This window comes from Eptatretus burgeri, chromosome 9, assembly GCF_056783735.1.
Source record: "Eptatretus burgeri isolate ZD-2024b chromosome 9, Ebu_testis_v1, whole genome shotgun sequence".
NCBI classification, from domain to species: Eukaryota; Metazoa; Chordata; class Myxini; order Myxiniformes; family Myxinidae; genus Eptatretus; species Eptatretus burgeri.
The window spans coordinates 60930215-60954303 of record NC_140969.1 but is presented as its reverse complement, the minus strand read 5'-3'; the positions used below and the strand labels follow the sequence as shown (position 1 = coordinate 60954303).

General features: G+C 43.2%; 1 protein-coding gene across 7 annotated transcripts in view; it reads right to left on the bottom strand.

Annotated features, from left to right (window-relative positions):
* LOC147020189 (HMG box-containing protein 1-like) overlaps positions 1-24089 on the bottom strand; it is a 111506-nt gene that overhangs the window by 44780 nt on the left and 42637 nt on the right. For all 7 annotated transcript variants that reach the window (XR_015061690.1, XR_015061691.1, XM_085895308.1 and 4 more), the window contains 3 exons: positions 19775-19937; positions 13474-13618; positions 12426-12689 (listed from right to left, as the gene is read on the bottom strand). Coding sequence is in view for 5 of the 7 variants with exons in the window: in XM_085895308.1 (XP_085751434.1) it covers positions 12426-12689; positions 13474-13618; positions 19775-19937 (572 nt within the window). In the remaining 2 variants the exon portion in view is untranslated. The remainder of the gene's footprint in view (positions 1-12425; positions 12690-13473; positions 13619-19774; positions 19938-24089) is intronic.

Sequence of the window (24089 nt, the reverse complement as noted above, 5' to 3'; positions counted from 1 at the left end):
ACGTTATGGGTAAGTTTTGATAACATTGAGAGCACGCTGAAAAACACTGCCATACGTCGTTGTACGCTGGCTTTAAACGTTGTACTTTTCGGTTGTCCTCAAATTTTCCATGCTTGAAATTTTTAGACTTATGCCAGCGTATGACTCACACGTTCCGCATAACGCTGGCCATAAGATGTAGGCATGTCACGCGATCGTTGACACAGGTTACTTGTGAGTTACTCATAAGTCGAAACACATCAAGGTAATGGTTAGCGTTAGTGTTCCAGACTCCCTGGTTTTTTTTTTTTTAGGTTTTTTTTTCTTCCTTCCTTCGGTATGATGGTGATTTTGACACTTCGATTTCTAGTGCGGTTATAATATAATATAATATAATTAATAGGCTGCCGCTCAGAGATTTAAATCATAACCGCACTGGACACTGAACACCGTCATACCGAAGAAAAAAAAACCGGGAGTCTGGAACACTGACGCTAACCATTACCTTGACGTGTTTCGACTTATGAGTACCTTACAAGTAACGTGTGTCGAAGTGCGTTAACGATCGCATATCGTGCATACAACTTATTCCCATCGCATGCAGAGTGTGTGTCATACGGCAAGTACGTCGTAAAATTTTCAAATTGTTTAAAATTACAAGACGTACTCCATTTAATACGACGTATGATAGTGTACTTTAAGGCCCGGTCACACCTTGACGTTTTAGCCAGCGATGGCAACGTGTTAAAATTTATGTAAAACGCTGGCTTACGTTGAACTTTTGATGTTTTTTTTTAAAGATTCGGACGTATTCATAGCGACTTGGTCTTATGTGTAACGCATTGGTAACTACACAGAACGTTTCGTTGTGTTATAGATAACTTATACCAACGAATGCTGAACCTGTTGTCGGCCTACACAACCGATGCCCAACGATAGTCTAACTCAGGCATAGCGCGTTGCACGCATCGCCGACGATGTCGTGACGTAGCCTATTAAAAGGCTGACGCACAACAATTCGAATCATAACTGCCGTAGAAATGGAAGGGTCAAAATCGCGGTCACACCTTGGCGATCTTGCCAGCGTATGCCGACGTAACAAAAAGTGTGTCTAAAACGTTGGGGCACGTCGAATACGGTATGGGTAAGTTTGGTATACGTGAGTACAATGCTAAATACGCTATCATAAGTTGTAGTAAGTAGAGTACGTCGTAAAATTTTGAACATGTTCAAAATTTTACGACGTACTCGGCGTATGACACATGTTCCGCATGCGATGGGGATAAGTTTTACACACGATATGTGGACGCTTACACACGTCCACAAAGGCTACTTATAAGCTACTCATAAGTCGAAACACGTCGCGGTAATGTCTTTTTTACGCGAAACTTATTTCTAACTTATGTTTGACGTGCTTTGAACCAATTCTTTACGTAGTCCCAACACACATCGACGTATGTAGACGTATTCCAATGACGTCTTCCGGTCGACAAAAAAAAAAAAAAATGAATGTGTTTCTCGCTTACAACTGCCATATAAAGACGTGTTCCCAGCGGTTTTGGGAATTGTTATATAAAAATGGTGTTCATAAAAGGGGAACCCAACAGTGTTTTCGAGTTCCTTTTTGAGTTGATGTCCATGTCAGCAGTAACAGTATCAGTATCAGTATCAGTGTTTGTATGAGTATTAGTAGTAGTTTGTTCATGTTGGCAGTAGTAGGTGGGTGTGAGGGGGAGGGTGTGGGTTATGATGGATCGTCCTTGCGTCCGCGTGTCCACGGGTAGGTTCATAGGCTGCCACTCAACGATTTAAATGGCTGCATCTCCACTATTGAAAGTAGACGCTTGCGCTCAACAATTGGATTTTTTTACACTCAACGACTTTGAAATGGTACCACTCAGCTAGTTTCATTGTTTACAATGAACGATTTAAATTGCTGTCACTCGCCTTTGTTTGTTTTTTTTTGTTTTTTGTTTTTTTTTGACGCTGGGGTTTGGAAATTTGAAGCGTTTCTTCTGAACGTGTTAAAACGCTCAAACTCGACTATTTTAAATAGACGCTGCCGATAGACAATTGGAATCATAGCCAAGCTAGACATCGAAATGTGAACATCCTCGTCATGCCGAAGAAAAGTTTGAAGAATGCTGCAAATAAGTGTCCTGGCCGTGGCCGTGGACGCTGATGCAAGGACGATCCATTATACCGACGTCTTTCAGCCTATGAGTAACTTAAAAGTAACGTCTGTCGACGTGTGGCAACGATCGCGTAACGTGCCAACAACACATTAATCATAGGTTAGAAATAAGTTTCGGGTACGCTAAACATTACCTCGGCGTGTCTCAACTTATGATTAACTTACAAGTAGCATGTGTTGACGTCTGTCAACGATCGCAGACCGTGCCTACAACTTGTGGCCAGCGTAGCGGAACGTGTGAGTCATACACCGGCATACGTCGTGAAATTTCAAGCATGAAAAAATTTGAGGACAACCGAAAAGTACAACGTTTAAAGCCAACGTACAACGACTTATGGCAACGTACTACGACGTATGCCAGCGTGCTCTTAATGTTATCAAAACTTACCCATAACGTATTCAACGTTTGCCAGCGTTTTAGAAAAAAAATTCAAAAATCGGCATACGTTGGCTAAAACGTCAAGGTGTGACCGGACCTTTAGCGTTCTATTCACGCATACCAAACTTACCCATACCGTATTCGACGTGCGCCAGCGTTTTAGATGCATTTTTCAGAGGTCGGCATCCGCTGACAAGATCGCCAAGGTGTGACTGCGATGTTGACACTTCCATTTCTGCGGCGGTTACGATTTGAATCGTTTTGCGGCAGCCTTTCCATAACCTGCGCCACGTGATCGTCGGCGATGCGTGCAGCGCGCTATGCATAAGTTAGACCAGGGGTCGGGAACGTGTGGCTCGCGAGCCAGGTATGGCTCTTTTGATGATTGCATCTGGCTCGCAGATAAAATTGGAGTTTGAAACTTGGAAAGCCCAATATTTCTCGCAGAAGCTTTACCTATAGTTTGAATGGTGTCGTGCTTCATTCACGTGCAGGGCTGAACTTGGCAGAAGGAGAGAAGAAAAAACACCTCCGAATTGTCTGAAGCGGTTTTTGTTTCGTCCAGTCATGCGGCCGACGCGAGTAGTGATTTCGGTTCCTCCAATGACGTGCCGCCGCCGAGACGCGTCACGGAATTCATCTCGACCAATCACGCGCAACCGCTGAGGCGACTCGTGATTTCGGTTCCTCCAATGACGTGCCGCCGCCGAGACGCGTCACGGAATTCATCTCGACCAATCACGCGCCACCGCTGAGGCGACAGCATCCCAGAGTCGGCCGGCCGCGCCGCACCTCTCGAGTATGTCAGCCCGTGCGCAGGCCAGCCAGACTCACTTGGGTCAACATCTCCCTCTCTCTCATTTGCTCAAAGCTAACCCTTCGACGAAGAAGATGGCGAAAAGAAAAAAGATGAGGAGTATCGTACATTTCAGGACGAATGGGCCGAAGAATTCGCCTTTGTGGAGAGAGCAGGTTCTGTGGTGTGTCTAATTTGCAATGACAAAATTGCATCGATGAAACGGTCGAATATAAAGCGGCACTTCGACACGCGCCATGCTACCTTTGCATCAAAATACCCTGTGGGAGACAGCAGAAAGAAAGCGTGCCAAGAGCTACTGAGCAGGGTGCAAGCCAGCCAGCAGCAACTCCGCGTATGGACCCGGCAAGGTGACTATAATTCCGCCAGCTTTGCTGGATCTTTAGCAATAGTGAGGAACGGAAAACCATTCACAGATGGCGAGTATGCAAAAACGTTCATGCTGGATGTCGCCAATGAACTTTTTGATGATCTTCCGAACAAAGACAAGATAATCAAACGGATACAAGACATGCCTCTGTCGGCAAGAACTGTTCATGATCGTACCATCATGATGGCAAACCAAGTGGAGGAAACGCAAGTGAAGGACATAAATACAGTGCCGTTCTTTTCCCTGGCTTTGGATGAGTCAACAGACGTAAGCCATTTGTCGCAGTTCAGTGTGATTGCAAGATATGCTGCTGGTGATACACTGCGCGAAGAAAGTCTTGCTGTTCTGCCAATAAAAGGGTCCACAAGAGGTGAGTATTTTTTAAAGTCTTTCATGGAGTTCGCTCAAGAAAAAAATCTACGAATGGATAAACTTATCTCAGTGTGTACTGATGGTGCTCCGTGTATGGTGGGGAAAAACAAAGGATTTGTGGCGCTTCTCCGTGAACATGAAAATAGACCCATCCTAAGTTTCCATTGCATTCTACACCAGGAGGCACTTTGTGCTCAGATGTGTGATGGGCAGCTTGGCGAGGTGATGTCGCTGGTCATTCGTGTGATCAACTTTATTGTTGCCCGAGCCTTAAATGGTCGCCAGTTTAAAACACTGCTGGATGAAGTTGGAAATAACTATCACGGTCTGCTTTTGCACAGCAATGTGCGTTGGTTATCAAGAGGGAAGGTGCTTAGCCGTTTTGCGGCTTGCCTGAACGAAATCCGGACTTTCCTTGAAATGAAAGGGATTGAGCATCCTGAGCTCGCCGAAACTGAGTGGCTCCTCAAGTTTTACTATCTCGTGGATATGACTGAACATCTGAACCAGCTCAACGTGAAAATGCAAGGCATTGGAAATACAGTGTTATCCCTTCAACAAGCCATGTTTGCTTTTGAAAACAAGCTGGAGCTCTTTATCATGGATCTTGAAACAGGTCATTTACTACATTTTGAAAAACTGAGACAATTTAAAGATGCATGCACAGCAAGTGAGCCCACTCAAAACTTTTGATCTCCACCAGTTAGCTGTAGTCACATCCAGTCTCCTACAGTCATTCAAAGCACGCTTTGGAGAATTTCGTGAGCACACTCGTCTTTTTAAGTTCATCACCCATTCAAACGAGTGTTCACTGAACACAGCCGACCTGAGTTACATTCCTGGTGTCTCCGTCAGAGATTTTGAAGCAGAAGTGGCTGACCTGAAGGCCTCAGACATGTGGGTGAATAAGTTCAAGTCACTGAATGAAGATTTGGAAAGAATCGCACGACAGAAAGCAGAGTTGGCGAGCAAGCACATGTGGACAGAAATGAAAAAAAACTTCAACCCGAAGACGAGCTGATTATCAAAACTTGGAACACGCTTCCTGTCACATACCTCACACTGCAGCGTGTGAGTATTGCTGTATTGACCTTGTTTGGATCTACGTATGCATGTGAGCAGTCATTCTCACATCTTAAAAACATCAAGTCCAACCTACGATCACGTCTAACGGATGAAAGCCTCAACGCTTGCATGAAGCTTAACCTCACCAAGTACCAACCAGACTACAAAGCCATCAACAAATCCATGCAGCACCAGAAGTCCCATTAATGGTGAGTATTATAACAACATTATTTAAAAGAATAAATTCAGAGGCTTATTATACTCACATTTAGTTGAATTCAGTCTTAAAATATATTATATGGCTCTCACTGAAATAGATTTCCAAATATTTTGCTTTAATGGCTCTCTGAGTCAAAAACGTTCCCGACCCCTGAGTTAGACTATCGTTGGGCATAGGTTGTGAAGGCCGACAACAGGTTCAGCATTCGTTGGTATAAGTTATCTAGAACACAACGAAACGTTCTGTGTCCGTTACTAATACGTTAAGCATAAGACCAAGTCGTTATGAATACGTCCGAATCTTAAAAAAAAAACATCAAAAGTTCAACGTAAGCCAGCGTTTTACATACATTTTAATACGTTGCCATTGCTGGCTAAAACGTCAAGGTGTGACTGGGCCTTAAATAAGGTGGGAAGGAGCCGTTCCCACGCTCTGCTCCAGATCTTATCTACTTTTCTTTCTCCTCCACATTTCTCTGGTTGTGATTCTGATTGGCACCAAGTTTCGTGTGTAGATAATTATGTAAGACTGCAGAAGGAGCTCATAAGTGTCAAGGGAACAAGTTCTGCTCTGTGTCTCTGTTCTACTTGCTGTACATACATGGCATACAAATTCCCCCATTGTATGTACGTATCGTACCATCACAAACATCCTGCACATGTGTTTTGCCATTCTTTGCGAATAAAACCTTCACTGTATATACGTGTCACACAAATTTCCCCCGTATCCCTCCCTATATAAATAAACCCACTCATGTTTTCTTCCAAATACTTCATAGACGTACTCACATTCTAATTGTACATACTTTATAGACTTACTCAAATTCTAAATCCAAGATAACAAAGAAAGTTTGTTTGTGTGTGTGCTTGTTTGTTGTGCACTGCTCAGATTCCATCTCCAGGCGCTGCATGACTTCAACGCCGAGTGCTGAAAGCCTTCGGTGTGTGCTTTGCCACCGCATGACGACGCACGACAAAACGGCATACTCAGTTTTCACTCCATTTTCTTGTTTGTTTGTCCGGGCAATAATTCAGCCATCCTTTGAGCGAGGAAGCTGAAATTTGAGCACGATAGTGAACAAGTCTTCAAATTTTCCTTCCAGGTCTTCAAAACAGCTGTTCACCACAATCTCTAACCTTCCCCCATCCAAAACCATGATACTTTCGACCCCCGTTAATCCATGACAAACCCAACTCCTTCCCTTCCTGAAAGCCCTGCAATGTCCATCTTTTTATACTCCATATTCCCTGCCTCATCCCTCTCCCTTCCACAGGTCTCCCAATGTCTCTGTTCCCCACTGTTTTGTGCTTCTCTCTCCCGCCCCTCTCGTTTCCTGCTCCCCTTGTTATACGTTCTGTATGTTAGCTTTAAAACGAGCCCTGGTGTGTGTATGTGTATGTGTATGTGTATGTGTATGTGTATGTGTATGTGTATGTGTATGTGTATGTGTATGTGTATGTGTATGTGTGTGTGTGTGTGTGTGTGTGTGTGTGTGTGCGTGTGCGTGTGCGTGTGCGTGTGTGTGTGTGTGTATGTATATATATATATATATATATATATATATATATATATATACACACACACACTGATGAGCCAAAACATGATGACCACTGACAGTAGTGGGGCAGATAACAATTTTTGAGAGGAATCGTGCAAATGATGATACAAGCATCAAATTTGGCACATTTGTTCTCTAGGGAATTCTAATCAAATCTGCCTGATTGGCCATTTGAAAATCCAAATTTTGAAAAATTTGAAGAAAAAAAAAAAAACCAAAAAAGTCAAGATCACGAATCAATGTTGGATGCTGGCTGAGATTGGTGAATGTTTCAGAAACATCATCAAAGACGTTCCAAGTCTGCCATGCAGTTTTCTTCCCTTTACCACGGAAGGCAGACACGACGTCACATCCAGTGAACGCATGGAAGTATGGGATCCCTCTAGCTTTCTCAGGCCCTATTGCAGAAACTACCTCATGGACTGGAATCCATCGTGCCTTGGCTCCTTGGCCAAAGGCAATCCACATGTTCTCAAAGCCTAGTTCCTGTAAGGATGGCAGTACAGATATTGCTATGACTCGTACGTCCGTGTCATTAGCATGAATGAAAATGGACGCCACCATCCGTCGTTGCATGCCTGGCGGGTATAAATATTCGAGTGTCAGCTTCTTCATGACAACATGGAGACACAGCATCCAGTGACCTCCTTGTGTTGCTCATGGCATCTTCTCCTTTTGTGACAATGACTGTGCTTGTCGTCTGTGCTTCACACATATTTTCCGCAAGAAAGTGAAACAGCTGTCTTGTTGCTGTCATCTCGAAGAAAGCTTCTCCAGTTACTTGGGGTCTTACTGGTTCCTGTCACTCTTCTTCTGATTCCTTGCCCCCTTTTCGACCTTGCCTCGGACTTCAGACTTGACTTCTTGTACACATCAAACACTACGTCCACTCTCTCGTACCTGGCACCATAGGATTCCACCTTTGGGATGATGTCTTCTTGAGCACTCATCAAATATCTTTGAAGTGTGTGGAGGTAGGGCGTTGATAAGTGCTGAGCCATCGATGATGACTGCATCTCCCCTTGGTTCTCTGTCTGGGATGTTCACTTGCGCTTCAAGAATTTCAGCCAGCTGTGACTTCAAATTTTTTTGAAGTTATTTTTTTTTCTTCAATTTTTTCAAAATTTGGATTTTCAAATGGCCAATCAGGCAGATTTGATCAGAAAGCCCTACAGAACAGAAATGCCAAATTTAATGCTTGTATCATAATTTGCACGATTTTTCAACAATCTACTACACTTCAGGTGAAGTGAATAACATTGATTATCTTGTTACAATGGCACCTATCAAAGGGTGGGATATATTAGACAGCAAGTGAACAGTCAGTTCTTGAAGTTGATGTGTTGGATGCAGGAGAAATTAGCAGGAGTAAAGACCTGAGCGACTTTGCAAGGGCCAAACTGTTATGGCCAGACAACTGGGTCAGAGCATCTCTGAAACAGCAAGGCTTGTGGGGTGCTCCCGGTCAGTAGTGGTGAGCACCTACCGACAGTGGTCTGAGGAGGGACAAACCACAAACCGGCAACAGGGTGTTGGGCACCCAAGGCTCATCGATGCACGAGGGCAACGAAGGCTATCCCGTCTGGTCCGAACCGATAGAAGGTCCACTGTGGCACAAGTCACTGAAAATTTTAATGATGGTCACGGGAGGAATGTGTCACAATCCACAGTGCATTGCACCCTTCTGCGTATGGGGCTGCGTAGCCACAGACCGGTCAGAGTGCCCATGATGACCCCTGTCCACCGTCGAAAGCACCTACAATGGGCACACGAGCGTCGGAACTGCACCTTGGAGCAGTGAAAGAAGGTTTCCTGGTCCGATGAGTCCCGTTTTCTTTAAGATCACGTGGATGGCTGCGTACATGTGCGCCGTTTACCTGGGGAAGTGATGGCACCAGGATGCACTGTGGGAAGACGACAAGCCGGTGGAGGGAGTGTGATGCTCTGGGCAATGTTCTGCTGGGAAACCCTGGGTCCGGCCATTCATGTGGACGCCAATTTGACACGTGTCACCGACCTAAACATTGTTGCAGACTAGGTACACCCCTTCATGGCAATGATTTCCCTATTGGCAGTGGCCTCTTTCAGCAGGATAATGCACCCTGCCACACTGCACACATTGTTCGGTAATGGTTTGAGGAACATGATGAATTGTTCAGGGTGTTGTCCTGGCCTCCAAATTATAGATCTCAATCCGATTGACCATCCGTGGGATGTGCTGGACCGACAAGTCCGATCCACGGTGGCTCCACCTCACAACTTACAGGACTTAAAGGATCTGCTGCTAATGTTTTGGTGCCAGATACCACAGGACACCTTCAGGGGTCTGGTGGAGTCCACGCCTCGGCGGGTCGGCGCTGTTTTGACGGCAAACGGAGGACCAACAGCATATTAGGCAGGTCGTCAAAATGTTTTGGCTCATCGGTGTATATAGTGCTTTGGCAAAAACGGCAGTTTTTATTTTCTTTCGGGTGAAACTGGTTTCCATATGCTATTAGCCAATTGATTAAGAAATTAATTATTTTGCGATTATTAACTAATTTATTTGAGTTTCGCAATTAATCAATTAGTCAATCAATTATTGTACGGTAATCCCTAGGTTTAAGAAAGGGTTACATTTCATTCTGTAATGTGAATTTCTGTAAGTCGAAACCAATTTTCCCATATACTCCCATTATATAAGTGGAGATAGGTTTCTACGGAACAAAATCTTAATTCTAGGATGTAGCAGATTCACTTCATAAGGCAACAAACTTTATTACAATACTCTGCACATTACTAAAAACTCTTAACTATTACTGTAATACTGTGCACGTGTACTACAATGGAGATCAAATAATAATCCAAACATTCATGACGCGCTCCATCGTTTTCCATCACATCACTTCTATGTCGCGATAACTTTATATCATTGAGAGATGTTAGGGTTTGGGAGTGACATCTCAATCATGGAAGTTCCCTCCAGGAGCGAGCGGAAGGGGATGTGAGGGTGGTGGGGGAGGAAATGGATGATGAGAATGGGTGGTGGGGGTGCTCCACATAAACCATCCATGCATCGTTTTATAGCTTAGTCACTCATGCATCAGACAACATTTAAGAGTGTGAAAAAGCAAAACTTTAAACTTACTTACTTTGTGAATCGTAGCGTGTATTTATTTATTCATGATATAGAGAATCGATAATACTTCAAAAAAATCTCCAATTTAAACCCAGATGGTGACAATTTGTTTAAGCACGAGTTCTGATACTTGATTATATAAAATGTCAAAAATTCGTACGGTAATACAAATACAGTACGTGTGTATTTACTTCTCACCTCCAAAGGTTAACAAACAGGACTAACTTGTTGCAAAATATGACCAGATGGTGGTGCTCAAGCAGATGGTGGCGAACCCTATCAAGAATTATTCGAGCAAAGACCTTGCCCGGCAATGAGGGCAACACCACCCCTCGGTAGTTGATGCAGTCTTGGCGATCACCCTTCCCTTTCCAGAGAGGGACAACAAGGCCCCTCTTCCAGTCAGTTGGGATTGTGCCTGTGTTCCAGGAAGAGCACAGAACTGCATGCAACGACACGAGTGCAGCATTTCAACCAGCCTTGAGAAGTTCAACATGAATTCCACAGATCCCTGGAGCTTTACCCCATTTCAACTGGTTCACCGCAGCCTGCGTTTCCACAAACTAAGGTGGACCACAGTTGATTGTAGGGTCAGCAATCGAGATTGTAACACCCCTGACGTCCAACTCGACAGCTGGTGGATCAGCTTGGTACAGCCGCTCAAAGTCGCCGGCCCAGCGGGCCTTCACTTCGGACTCCTCTGTCAATAGCCCATCCCCCTCTGCTCGAACTGCAGTACATCGAGGGACGGGCTTGGATGAATGCAATGCACAAATTCCCCTGAGAGCAAGACGAGAATCACCTGACCACAGGTGATATTTGCACACACAATGTTGTGGTCACTTGCTCCTAAATGTACCCCCTACCTCCACCAGATTGGGATCGTTACTCAAAAGGAGGTCTAACACTGCACTTCCCCTCGAAGGCTTATCTACAAACTGGGTAAAAAAGCAATCCTGGAGTAAAACTAGGAAATCCTCATCCGCTCTGCCTTTTCCCTGTTCCTCTATCCAATCTATCCCTGGCAAGTTAAAATCACCCATAATCGGTACTCTTCCCTGACCACATGCTCTTTTAAATTCTTCATGTATTCCTATTTCCTCCTTCACAGCTGGAGACTTATAAAAGCATCCTACCAGTATCTACCTGTTTTTACAATCTCTAATCTCGACCCACACAGATTCCTCAACATTTATTCCCTACTTAATGTCACCCCTTTCTCTTGATGCAATGCTGTCCTTTACCAAGATTGCTGCTACTCCTATTCTCTCCTTCCTATCACACCGATACACCTTGTAGCCTTCTAATCCTGTCCTCCAGTTACTCTCCTTAAACCATGTTTCACTCACTGCAACTATATCATACACCTCGCTATCCACTTTGGCTTCAAGCTCTTCCATGTTATTATTTAAACTTTGGGCATTGGCATAGAATATATTTAACTTTTCCCTTCCTGAAGTTTTATTTTCCTGCCTGGCCTTACTCATCCCAATTACTTCATCCGTTCCTTCCTTTATAGCTTCCCCACCCTCCGCTGACCTAAAAAAGCCTGAATTCCTTCCTCGAGTCCCACTGCAAACCTTGCTGCCCCCTTTATATTTAACATTCGGCCATAGTTCTGGAAACACTCCCTTTGTCCCCTAAATGATTCTCACTGCTTCATCAATGTAAAACCTTCCTCCCTACACCATTCTTCCAGCCATTGGTTGACGTCTATTGCTCTGCTCATAATTTCTATATAGTTTCCTAATCTTGGAAGAATCCCAGAAAATATGAACCTCACAACCCTTTGCTTTCAGCCACTTACCCAATATCCTGTTTCTATTTTTCAAAACCTCTGAGTAAACGTTCCCAACATCATTCGCACCTTGATGTACCACAACCAACTTCTCCCTGCCATGACCCGACACTTACACAAAATTATATGTCTACAATCCTTCCTGAAGAATGAAGAATCTACATATTTAATAATCTCATCACCCACAAAAACTGTCTCCCATACCTTATTTCTACCAATTTCTATTGCTGCATCTCCAGCACTACCTGCACCCACTACACCTCCACCACTGCCTGCACCCGCAACGTTAGCACATTCTGTGCAGACAAACAGACGGACCCAAATACAGGACCCTCAAATTGGCGAGGGGAATGACATCGTATTATAATAATATTAACATTGTTACAAAATAATAATATTTGCAATAATAATAATAGAAGTCATAATATTGGCAATAGTAATAAGGATAATAACATTATCATCCTTGGCCACTCCTGTAGGGAGCAGGTGTTTCAAATATAGAAAATAGTCAAAATTATGGATGGAATATAAAAGTTGACAGAATGGAGTACACACCTGTTATCCTTCCCAGGGTACATATGTGTGTATTCAACACGGTAGCGTTTCGCAAACAACATGAAGGCATTCATTGGACGCTTGTTTCTCGTAGGAGTAGTGGGAGTTGTGGGAGTGATTGGTGTGCCAGGCGTTAACGTCGTTGGTTGCATTGATTGGTTGGGTAGCATATCAGGCGCTCCACCGCACTGGGATGCGCGCCGTTGCCGTGCCATACTGCTCAGCACGAAAACAGCTGCCGAGTCCACAGGTGTGAAGTCAAAGCTGGGAATACAAAAGAAAAGAGTGCAAAAGCAAGGTCGTAACTAACAAGCAATTGTCCTCAGCCCGACATGCACAGGTTAGAGAAATAGATGATTTCAGCAGAGAAATGAATCTGTGTACAGTTAACACGCCAATCTGTTCACCATTGGAAATCTGGCACAACGCAGGAACATGGAGGAAAAATAGGGGCAATACGCCTGGGCGCTCACCTGGTAAAATAATGATACTGGGGAGAAAGTCAACGTGGGAGGGAATCAGCAAAATGTACCAATGAACAAATGTCATAGCATATACTATTTTGGGGGACAACCCCCCCCCCCAACCCCCTGTAAATCCCCTTCAACCCCGATTTTTAAAACAGCATGAACAAACTTTGGTACATCATCGGTGTTGAAGGTTGTGGTTAAGTTTCAACAAAATCACAAGTATTGTTTCAGAGAAGACATTGCAAGTATTTGTGGATGGACGGATGGACGGACGACGTGCCATCCCATAAGCTCCCTGGAACGACGTTCCACGTGAGCTAAAAATGAAGAGAAGGTGCAAAAACTGTTGCAAATAAATACACCTGCAGCATAGTTGATGATGGCTGAAGGATGACAAAGGTAAAACCAAAGCAGTGCGGATAATTACCATTCCCTTTCTTTGTTACCAAACAGCTACTACCTCCTCAAACTTTATCACTTGACAAAAAGCAACATTTACTCATCCCTTTATATCCCTCTTCCCATTCATCGCTTCAGTGATATGTTTCTAAAATGGGAAGATGTCATATTCAAGTTACCTCTTTAAGGCATCAAACACTCCAGAGTCGTCTGGGTTATGTGCTTCTGGGTGGCTTGGTGGTAGGCAAACATCTCCATTTTCAATCTCTCGACATGGCAGGCCATACTTCATCACTGTCAGGCTCGGCTGGAATGATGACCACCCTACAAGACAAGCACACAAGGTAGTGAGGAAAAAACACAACAACAAAAAAAACATTTCAACAAACTACTTTCACCTTCTTGATCCTATAAACAAACGTAGGGGCAATACCCATGGGTGCTTACCAAGTAGTAGCTGGATAAGATAACCAGGGAACCACTGATAGGCATGGATGACCCACAAAATATATAATGGAGAATAAAGTAAATACCTTTGGATTATTTTTTTTTAACGTCGTGAACAGACTTTAGTACATCATGGGTGATGAAGATTGTGGTGAAGTTTCATCGGAATTGTGTGTATCGTTTCTGAGAAGAAAGCAAATACCCCTTTTGGTGAGCAACCTCTATAGACCCTCTTCGGGCTCGATTTTGTTTTTTTTAATGCCATGAACAAACTTTGGCACATACACGGTGATGAACGTTGTGGTAGTTTCATCGAAATCATAAATGTAGTTTCAGAGAGGATGTTGAAAGCATTTGTGGACGAAGGGACGGACAAACGACGCGCCATCCCATCAGCTCCCCGGAACTACGTTCCAGGTGAGCTAAAAATGAATGGCTATAAAAATATATATAATTGCAATGTTTGTACACACAAACCCAGGCACGTGCATTTGCAAAGACTTCCTTTTAAGTGATCAGGGCATCGATGGATAATCGTAATTTTCTTTACTTCATCGGAGAAAAAATGTTTTCCGTTTCAAATTGGAATGACATGTTAATTTGGCAACCTTACATACATAGAAGTTCCTTAGGAAAACGGTAAATGCCTTACACTTGCGTGTGCATGTGCACACGCAGCTACAATCGACGTACTCACAATAATGCAGGACACCAAAAATGTAGAATGAGGGAAATATATAATAAAATACATTTATATATTCCATTACTAATTTAATATACTTGTATGTAAGGAGAATGAGGAGTGTTGCTACGTTTTGGACTATTGTATCTTGTTTGTAGAACATTTTGAATGGTGTGTCTGTGTTTATTGTTCATGAGCTTATCTGGAATTGGAATTCCAGATAAGGTATTATCATCGTGCACCGTCCGTCCGTCTCCTATTTCGATTTCTCCAGCCAAACCGCTGGGCCGAACCGGTTCAAAGTTGACAGCAACGTTCCTCTCCCAACTGCGAACAGGGATTGCAAAGATCGTTCTGGTCACGTGACTTTTAGCAGGTCAAAATGGCCGACAGTAAATTTCTTCAAAAAGCTTCTTCTCCACACCCACAAGTCAGAATGCTACCAAATTTGGATTACAATATTACGACAAGGTCCTGATGTTAAATTGTGGAGATCATGCCGATCACGTGTTCGGAAGTGTGCAAAAATGGCGGTAGGATAAATTCCTTCAAAAATCTTCTTTTCCAGACCCACCAATCAGAATGCGACCAAATGTGGGTTATAACATTAGGCCAGGGCCCAGATAATCTTCCAGAGATCCTATTTTTAGCTCATCTGGAACGTAGTTCTGGGGACCTTATGGGATGGTGCGTCATCCGTCCGTCCGTCCACATATACTTGCAACTTCTCAGAAACTGCACACACAATTCTGATGAAACTTCACCACAACCTTCAACACCTGTGATGTACTAAAGTTTGTTCATGACATTAGAAAAATCAGGGTCTAAGGGGGTATTGGGGGGTGGGGGGTGAGATTGCCTCACAAAATATGTATTTGCTTTCTTCTCCAAAACTACACCCACAATTTTGATGAAACTTGGCCACAACTTTAATCACACGTGACGTACCAAAGATTGTTCACACCATTAAACAACAAAAATATTGGGGTCTCAGGGATTCTACGGGGAGGTTGCCCCTCAAAAGAGGTATTTGCTTTCTTCCGAAAAGGTTGCCCCTCAAAAGAGGTACCCACACAATTCCGATGAAATTTGACCATCACCTTGATCACCCATGATGAACTAAAGTTTGTTCACATTTAAAAAATTGTGGTCTCAGGTGGGTTTTTTTTTTGGAGGGGGGGGTTGCCCCCAAAATATGTATTTACTTTCATGATGTACCTAAGTTTGTTCACGACAAAAAATAAAATTTCATATTTATTTACTTTCTTCTCCTTATTAATTTCTTATCCTTTACTTTCGTCTCCTTATACTTATTAATTTCATATTTATTTACTTTCTTCTGTTACATATTTTGTGGGCCATCCATGCCTACCAGTGGTTACCTGGTTATTTTATCCAGCTGCTTCCAGGTGAGCGCCCAGGGGTATTGCCCCTCTATTTTAATTATTTTTCTTGTTGTACAGTGCCTTCAGAAAGTATTCACACCCTTGACGTTTGGGATATTTTCTTGTGTTTCAGGCTGAATTTAAAATGGACTATATTGAAAAAAAATTGTCACCGATCTCCACAAATACTCCACAATGACAAAGTGAAAATATGTTTTCAGAAATTTTACAAATCAAAAATGAAAGGCTGAAATGTCCTAAATCAATAAGTATTCAACTCCTTTGCAATGATACTCCAAATTGAGCTCAGGTGCATCCAACTTCCTCTGATCATCCTGGAGATGTCTCTACAAGTTGAATTGAATCTACCTGTGGCCAATTCAATTGAATGGACATCATTTAGAAAGAAACGTACCTTTCTATATTGAGTCTCACAGATGACAGTGCATGTCAGAGCAGAAGCTCTACCATGAAATCCAAGGAACTATCCGTAGAACTCCGAGATAGATTTGTGAGGAGGCATACATCAGGGGAAGGTTACAAAATAACATATAAAGCGTTGAAAGTTTCCAAGAGCACAGTGAGCTCCGTCAATAGGAAACGGAAAGAATATGGAACTATGCAGACTCTTTCTAGAGCTGGCCACCCAACCAAATTGAGCAACTGGGCAAGAAGGACCTTGGTCAGGGACGTGACAAAGAACCCAATGACCACTCTGACAGAACTCGAGTCCCTTGGCTGAGATGCGATAGCCTGCCGGAAGGACAACAATCTCTGCAGCACTTCACAAATCTAGGCTTTATGGGAGAATTGGCATACGGAAGCCACGACTGAGAACAAGGCACGTGACAGCACGCCTGGAGTTTGCAAAAAGGCACAAGAAACACTCAGAACATGAGGCAAAAGATTCCATGGTCTTCCATTGTCCAAAATATTCCATGAGGCAAAAATTGAAGTCTTTGGCCTGAATGCAAAGCGCTGCGTGTGGTAGAAACCGAGAACAGTTCCTCACCCATCTAACACTGCCATCCCTCCTGTGAAGCATGATGGTGGCAGCATCATGATATGGGGAAGCTTTTCAGCGACAGGTGATGGGAGACTTGTAAGGATAGAGGGAACAATGAATAGAGCTAAATACAGGCAAATCCTTGAGGAGAACCTGCTTCAGAGTGCAAAAGACCTTCGACTGTGGTGAAGATTTACGTTCCAATAGGACACCGATTGCAAGCATACAGTCAAACCAACACTGGAATGGCTTCAGAACAAGAATGTGAAAGTCCTTGAGTGGCCCAGCTGAAGCCCAGACTTGAATCCCATTGAGAACCTGTGGAAAGACTTGAAGATTGCTGTTTACTGATGCTCTCCATTCAACTTGACAGAGCTTGAGCAAATCTGCCAGGAGAATGGGAGAAAATCCCCAAATCCAGATGTGCAAAGCTGATACAGACATACCCAAGAAGACTGGAAGCTGTGATCACTGCCAAAGGTGCTTCTACAATGCATTGACTCAGGGGGTTGAATACTTATTGACGCAAAACATTTCATCTTTTCATTTTTCAATAATTTGTAAAAGTTTCTAAAAACATGTTTTCACTTTGTCATTATGGGGTATTTTGTGTAGATCGGTGAGAATTGGTTCACGAGTCAGTAAGTGACCACTATATTCGTCATGGGTGTGTGTGTGTGTGTCTGTCTGTCCCGAGCATAGCTCCGTGGGTTTTGATCCGATCCTGATAAAATTTGGGTGGGAGGTTTATATCATGATCTAGTTGTGTTTCCCTGAGAATGGGTGTGCTGCGCCCATTATGGGCGGAGCCACGCCCAGAAAACGTGTTTTTAGGGGGTAGCCGACTTCAAGTTACATCTTCTCCGAGGGGGGTTGTCGAATCTGGCAGGATTTCGGTATTTGGTTAGCCCACTGGTACCTGCATAGCCCCACGGAGCTTGATTTTTCATTTTCGTCCCAAGGTCAAGGTCACAAGGTCACGAACTTAGAAAATGTCAAAAAAAATCAATAAATTGGGCATCGAGCTCCTAGGGTTTTCAACTGTTTCGAATGAAAGTTGGTATGCAAGTCATGCTCTTCGAGTACTACAACTTTCATCATTTACGTTTTCCCGATTCCCGCCAGTTTGCTTGTGGCGACCCCTCGAAGGTCAAAAAATAAGAAAGGCGAACCGTGTACATTGCTCGTGAACCATCGCCGTCTCCAGACTTGTCCATTTTAAATTCAAGATGTAATACAACAAAATGAGACAAAAGTTGAGGGGTGTGAATACTTTATCTCTCTCTATCGAGTGCAGCGTGTGGCTGCTGGTTGCATCATTGGTTGCGACGCGGCTATGCCGCTGATGCAGCGTCCCCCTTGCCAGTGCACTGGTACTCATTTTGCCGACCTCAGGAGGATGACAGGCTGAGTCAACCTCCTGGTGTATTAATTCAGCAGCCCAACGGGGCTTGAACTCAGGACCCTATCCCAAGCCACCACCCGAACCACCAAGCCAACACCAGGCTTGTGAATACTTTATGAAGGCACTGTCGTCTCAAGCTCATGGAGGAGTTTGTTACATATGCTAGTGAAGAACACCCTGACGGGCGGCATAATTTCACACGGGTTGGCTTGCAATACCGACCCCCACCAGGAGTGGCGCAAAATGATACACATTTACATAGAGAGAATTGGAGTGCTACGTACACACTGGGACCCTAGGAACATTTTTTTTTTTTAGAACCACTAGATTTCAGATCATTCAATCCAGTGGTTCAGGAGTACATAGATGTCAAAGAGTACGAATGGATACGAATTAGGTAAGTGCATGTGGGATATGGAATTAGGTAATTGATCGACAATTAAACGCCATATAGGATATTAAACTGGGATCTTCAAATCACGAGCCATTTGCTCGTGTACAAAAAAAGGCTCCCCAACTGTCCTCAACGCTTTGTAATCCGTTTCTGATGCTTCCGATGTACCATACTCTGGCACAGAGTGGTGGTGCTGCTGAAGCAGTTTCTTGGCAAGGGTTATACTGGCTGGTTTGCCATTGTCTTCCCAGCAGTAGTCAGGACAGGATTTGTAATTTGTTCAGAGTGCCGGCGATAGCTCACCAACTATTCACAAAGGACACGGTGGGATCTTTAACATCCACCAACTAATGCCGACAGAAGGGACGCCCAGTTTAACGACCATCCGAGGGACGGCACACGCTCTGATGAATTACCCTACCTGTGAAGCACCGGGATGACAGTTTATAGCTGGTCCGAGATTTGATCCCAGGCGAGACGGCTTAAAGGCGAGTGTGTAATCCATAGAGTAAAGAAAAAAAAAAGGTCCTCAAGGCTAAATTACAGTTTAATTACTTTTTATTCTATCCTTGCCATTAGAAAACATGTTGCTTAACTCAACATAGACGTACAGTGAAGATTTATTCCATGTGGATTAATCGGTGGGGCATATTTGAAGAATTATTTTACGCTGTGCAAAGTCGATTTTTATGTTCTCATGTTGGTGCAGGTCGTATTTTAAGTTGTATATTTTACAAAACCTGCTGCATCAAAATTCTTTTCTTTTTTTTTGAAATAATAAACCTGCACAATCGATGCGGACAGGCTCATCACTGAAGTTCATGTGCAGTTCAAGGTTCTCTTTGAGGTTTCAGAGGGTTCTATTGGATCTAATGTTGTTCAATTTTCTCCAACAGGAAATTAGTTCCATTATTCAACTTATGTGAACACATGTGCATCGTTTAATTTCCACTGGGTTTACAATTCCCTTCAAGGTTTTACTAAAGAATAGATAACTGTGTAGGTAAATTTATTTTATGACGTAACCTTCAAGCTGATGCACAAAGTGAAGAGAAGAAGGCAGCAGCCAAAATAGAACGATAATAATAATAATAATAATAATAATAATAATAATAACAATAAAAACAAAAAAAAATCAATACTATGGCTAACAAAGCACACCTTTACTTTGAACAAAAAACGGATGGTCGATGGGACAGCGTGCCACAAGCCGCGGCCTGCTGGGTGAGCACACCGTGAAGCACAGCTGCAGCAATGACAGTCCATTGTACAGCACCTCCTGTAGACTCATTAGCCTGAGCCCAAAATCGGTGAACCGCAGAACCTATGGAGACCGCAAGATACGTAGCATCTCATCAGAAGGCTCGGTAACACCGTAACACCTCACTATAAATAATCGTCGGCAAAGATGTGAGTAATGCAGGAGAAATGCCCGAACCAAGCTGGCTGCTTCCGGCATACTGTGCAAAGCTCTGTTGTGACTGAAAATGTCGTTATCGCAGCCACGACGGTGGTTCTACTCTTAAAAATCAAATGACGTTCTGTTATACTCTTAAATTATGTTCTGAGGGCTTTTCAGGTGGCTTGGGGAAATCTGTGGCACTTTCACTCTATGGGTAGTGCTTATGCATTACAAAGTTTATGTCCAGGATAGAATGGAAGAATATAGGTCAAAGAGCATGAAAGTAATTTTTCCACGCATCGCGATTGGCCCGGGTTAGGAGCACGACCGATACTCGAGCCGAAAGTGGAACGTTGCCAACATAACACGTCGTTCGAACTCGTATCGGAAACATGAGCTTGCAAACATTTCTATTCAACACATGAAGTGTCCAGACATTAGGAGACATAAATATGGAGCAAATTCTCATCAAGGCCTTATCTCCGGACAATTTGCCGAACCGATTACGTACTTTTACCAACGTGTTGCGATCGACATTCCATGTTGATTTTCTAAGAATTGTACAAGTATTTCATGCAGTACATACAGGGAAAGGCCGTGTCGCCACCACACTTTGCATTCATTCGCCTGTTGTCCAAACGTCGGTGCATGCTCACCAGTGGCATTTTAATTCACGTTTAAAAAAAAAAAAAATCACTTGGAGAGATAAGAGGAAGGATATCTTTAAGGCCTTGGTCAATTGAAGAGATAATTGCTGCTGTTGCACGTATGAAAATGATTTAACCTTAGTCCGGAACACTTAAGAAAAACAGTGGCCTGACAATGCAGAGTGCTTCATGACACGACACACTTTCCATTGTCAAGGCATACAAGACTTCATTGTAGATTGCACCGTTCACTCATTCTCAGTACTCAAGGATAGAAAATGCTTGCATCTCTGTTCTTTTGCCGGAGGATACGTAAAAGTTTATTTATTATTTTTTACTGCAGATCTGGCTTCTGCTTATTTCAAGGCTGCTCAGCAGGCTTACAGCACAGTACCATGCACTTGCACAATGAGGCTGCTTCTTCGTTCGTGTGAAGCACAAGGCTGAAGGAGTGCTGTGCCGCTGATGCAGTGCCCTCTATAGGTTAAGGCAGGAATTTTGGAATTTGTTCACGGTGATATTTTGCCGACTCTTAGGAAAGGGCACCGTGGGATCTTTAACATCCACCAACTAATGCCAGCAGATGGGACTCCATAATGGAGCAATCTCGCTTGAAACAAAAAGAAAGAAAAGAAAGAATAAAATAAAGAAAGTCACAAGCTTCAAAATACAACTTAGGAGGAATTTTTAAAAATAAATAAATTGTCATTTCAATAAATTGGTGTCGGAACAGACAAATCAGTGGAAAAAACAAATCATTACAAATACTCGTTATGCACAAATTGCTGCAAAGAAAAGAAAAATATTCAAAAACAACGAAACAAACAAAGTAGCTGAAAAATAAGAGAAAGCCCATTGAAGGAAAATATCAAAGAGGGAGAATAAATGAAATAAGAAAAAAGAAAAGGAAAAAAAAAACAGAAAGGGAAAATAAAGCTTTGGCTGTGGTTATTAGGGGTGGTGGGGGAGGGTGGTTGCACCTGGGAAGCAGGGTTCGATAAATTGTTGAAGGGAGGGAGTGGAAGACAAGACTGCCATGCTCAGGGTTACTTCCTCTATCAGACTCCCACGCATCTTTTGAAGGCAAAGTTGCAGTGTCTTGTAATGAAGAAATCCATCTGAAACTTTTGAAGAAAACCCTTCTCACATTGGTCTAATCAGCCACAGCGTTCCAGGACCGGAGGGATGGCATAGATGGTGGTTCCTTTTGGCAGCATGTCTTAGGAGTACTATTTTAGGTTTGTTTGTTTTTCTCTTAATTCTTGGCTTTTGGGGATTAGCTCTCCTGAGCACATTTCCAATGTGAGAGTGGTATGAGTAGTTTGGACCCAAGCCAAATTCCAGGCTTTCACCCCCTCACAAGAGTAGACCCAAACTCCAGTCTTGGTATTAAGCTGGGTAAGAAGATCACTCCGTGCCCTTCCCTCTTCGAAGTTCAGTAGAAGCTGCTAGAGTTTCCAATAGTTGGCCATCAGATGGTGGAAAAAGGGAGGAGCCCACGGATAAGGATTCAGTCGGGCAAGGGACTGGTTTGATACTCTCTTCATTCAGAAAGATGGGCTCCTTTCAGAGTTGTAGCATGGGAAGAAAGTTATGGTACGCAGCCTGAAGAAAGCTCTGGATGCAACCAATGAGGGCCATTTTAACAAAGTTGTTTTTGTCCTTCTTAGCCCAATGAGGTAGGCTCCCTCTTTCATGCAGGGAATGTCCTTATCGATATTAGAGGAAATTGGAATACCTCTGTTTTCACAGAGGGAGACCTGGCCTTCCCACTTTAACAGGATGGACTGTAGTAGCATGGAAGGCAAAATATGGATAAACGTCCAGGCACTCATCTTCTGGGTTTTCACTGATAGCTTTGAGGGTGATCCATCATAACATGGATGTGGACAGACCGAACCTCAGCATCTCTGTGGATACATCAGGAGCAGGCGATATTGGTGTAGCTGTTGACGTGGATGGACAGGATGTAAGCACAGGCGGACCATGCGTCACTACTGACAAAAAGAGCACCTGTACATTGAGGAAGGAATCGTGAAGGAGATAGCATTTATGGTTGAGGCTGACAAGGACACATTTTGGGCAAATGAAGGTTGGACACATCCCTGTACCAAAAATTAATAGGGTCTTACTCTCTTTGATTGCATGGATTCCTCGGCAAGAAAGGTGTCCTGGGAGGTAGTATCAGGTGAGGCCTTACAGGCATTTTGGTATGATATCTCTGTGGCCCAATCACTGGCCGAAATATAGCCCAAGAGTGATGTGGGTGGTGCCATTGATTGATCAACCGACGATGGCATACGGTTGGCTTCGATACATGGACAGCATCACAAATCAGTCGAAGCAGGTCCCACATTGCAGGAGGCCCATTTACTAGAATATGCCTGGTGTTGGCTTAAAGGTTCGGCTGGTGGGCTTGGGATCCTAGGATCCTGAGTTCAAATTTCCCTTGGATGTTGAATTAATATCAGGTGGGGTTGACTCTGCCTGTCATCCTTCCGAGGTCAGCAAAATGAGTGCCAGCTTGCTGGTGTCCTGTGTCGGAGTGGTGACCCGTTCAGGATTGTGCTCAATATCCCAGGAGACTGCTTAAGCAGCACCAACGCTCTGTACAGAGTATGGTCCCAATGGATGGATGGATGGATTTACTGGAATACTAGATGTGTGGTCATATATGTGGCTCATGAAAAGTTGAAAAAAGCATGAAGAAATGATGTGGTTGCCCATGCTGCGAAATAATAAATCAATGCCCAACTGTTACCATTTGCAACTTAGGGTTCAGAATGGTTGGTATTGAAATTTTTGAAGCAAAACAAGGATTTTTTTTAAACAAATAATATAATCAGACATACTGAATGGAGGACATAAAAAAAATTTGTTTCAAAATTAAAAGTAGAAAAAAAAGGCCATTGAAGGATGATTACAACTAAAAACAAGCCAAACACGTTACAAATCATTTGAGAAGCAAAAAAAAAAAATGGACATGGCAGCAACAGTAGCAACAAAAAAAAATTAAAAATAAAAATAAAAGGATGAAGAAAATTAGCAGCAAAAACAAGGAGTTCATCAGGCTCACAGTTGCAGCAACAGCAATAAAAGGAAAGAGAAAGAAGGTAGAAGATGCATGGACCAAAGAAGTATGGTTGGAGAAAGCAGTGAAGAAACAAACAAAAAATAATAAAAACAAAAAACAATAGATTGAGTGGGGAATTCTGCTTCAATAAGCAACTTAGATAACAAAATTAAATAAATTATTGTTGCATACAAATGGAAGAGCAAGGTGACAGAGGATAAAAATGTCAATGAAGTGCCAGGTGGTGCAGTGCAACCACGGATGGATAAAACAAGCAATGTAATAAACAGAGAGGAAACGAGGGAAGGGAAACACAGTAACCTTTAAGTAAGAAGGGTGAGGTGGGTTTAATGG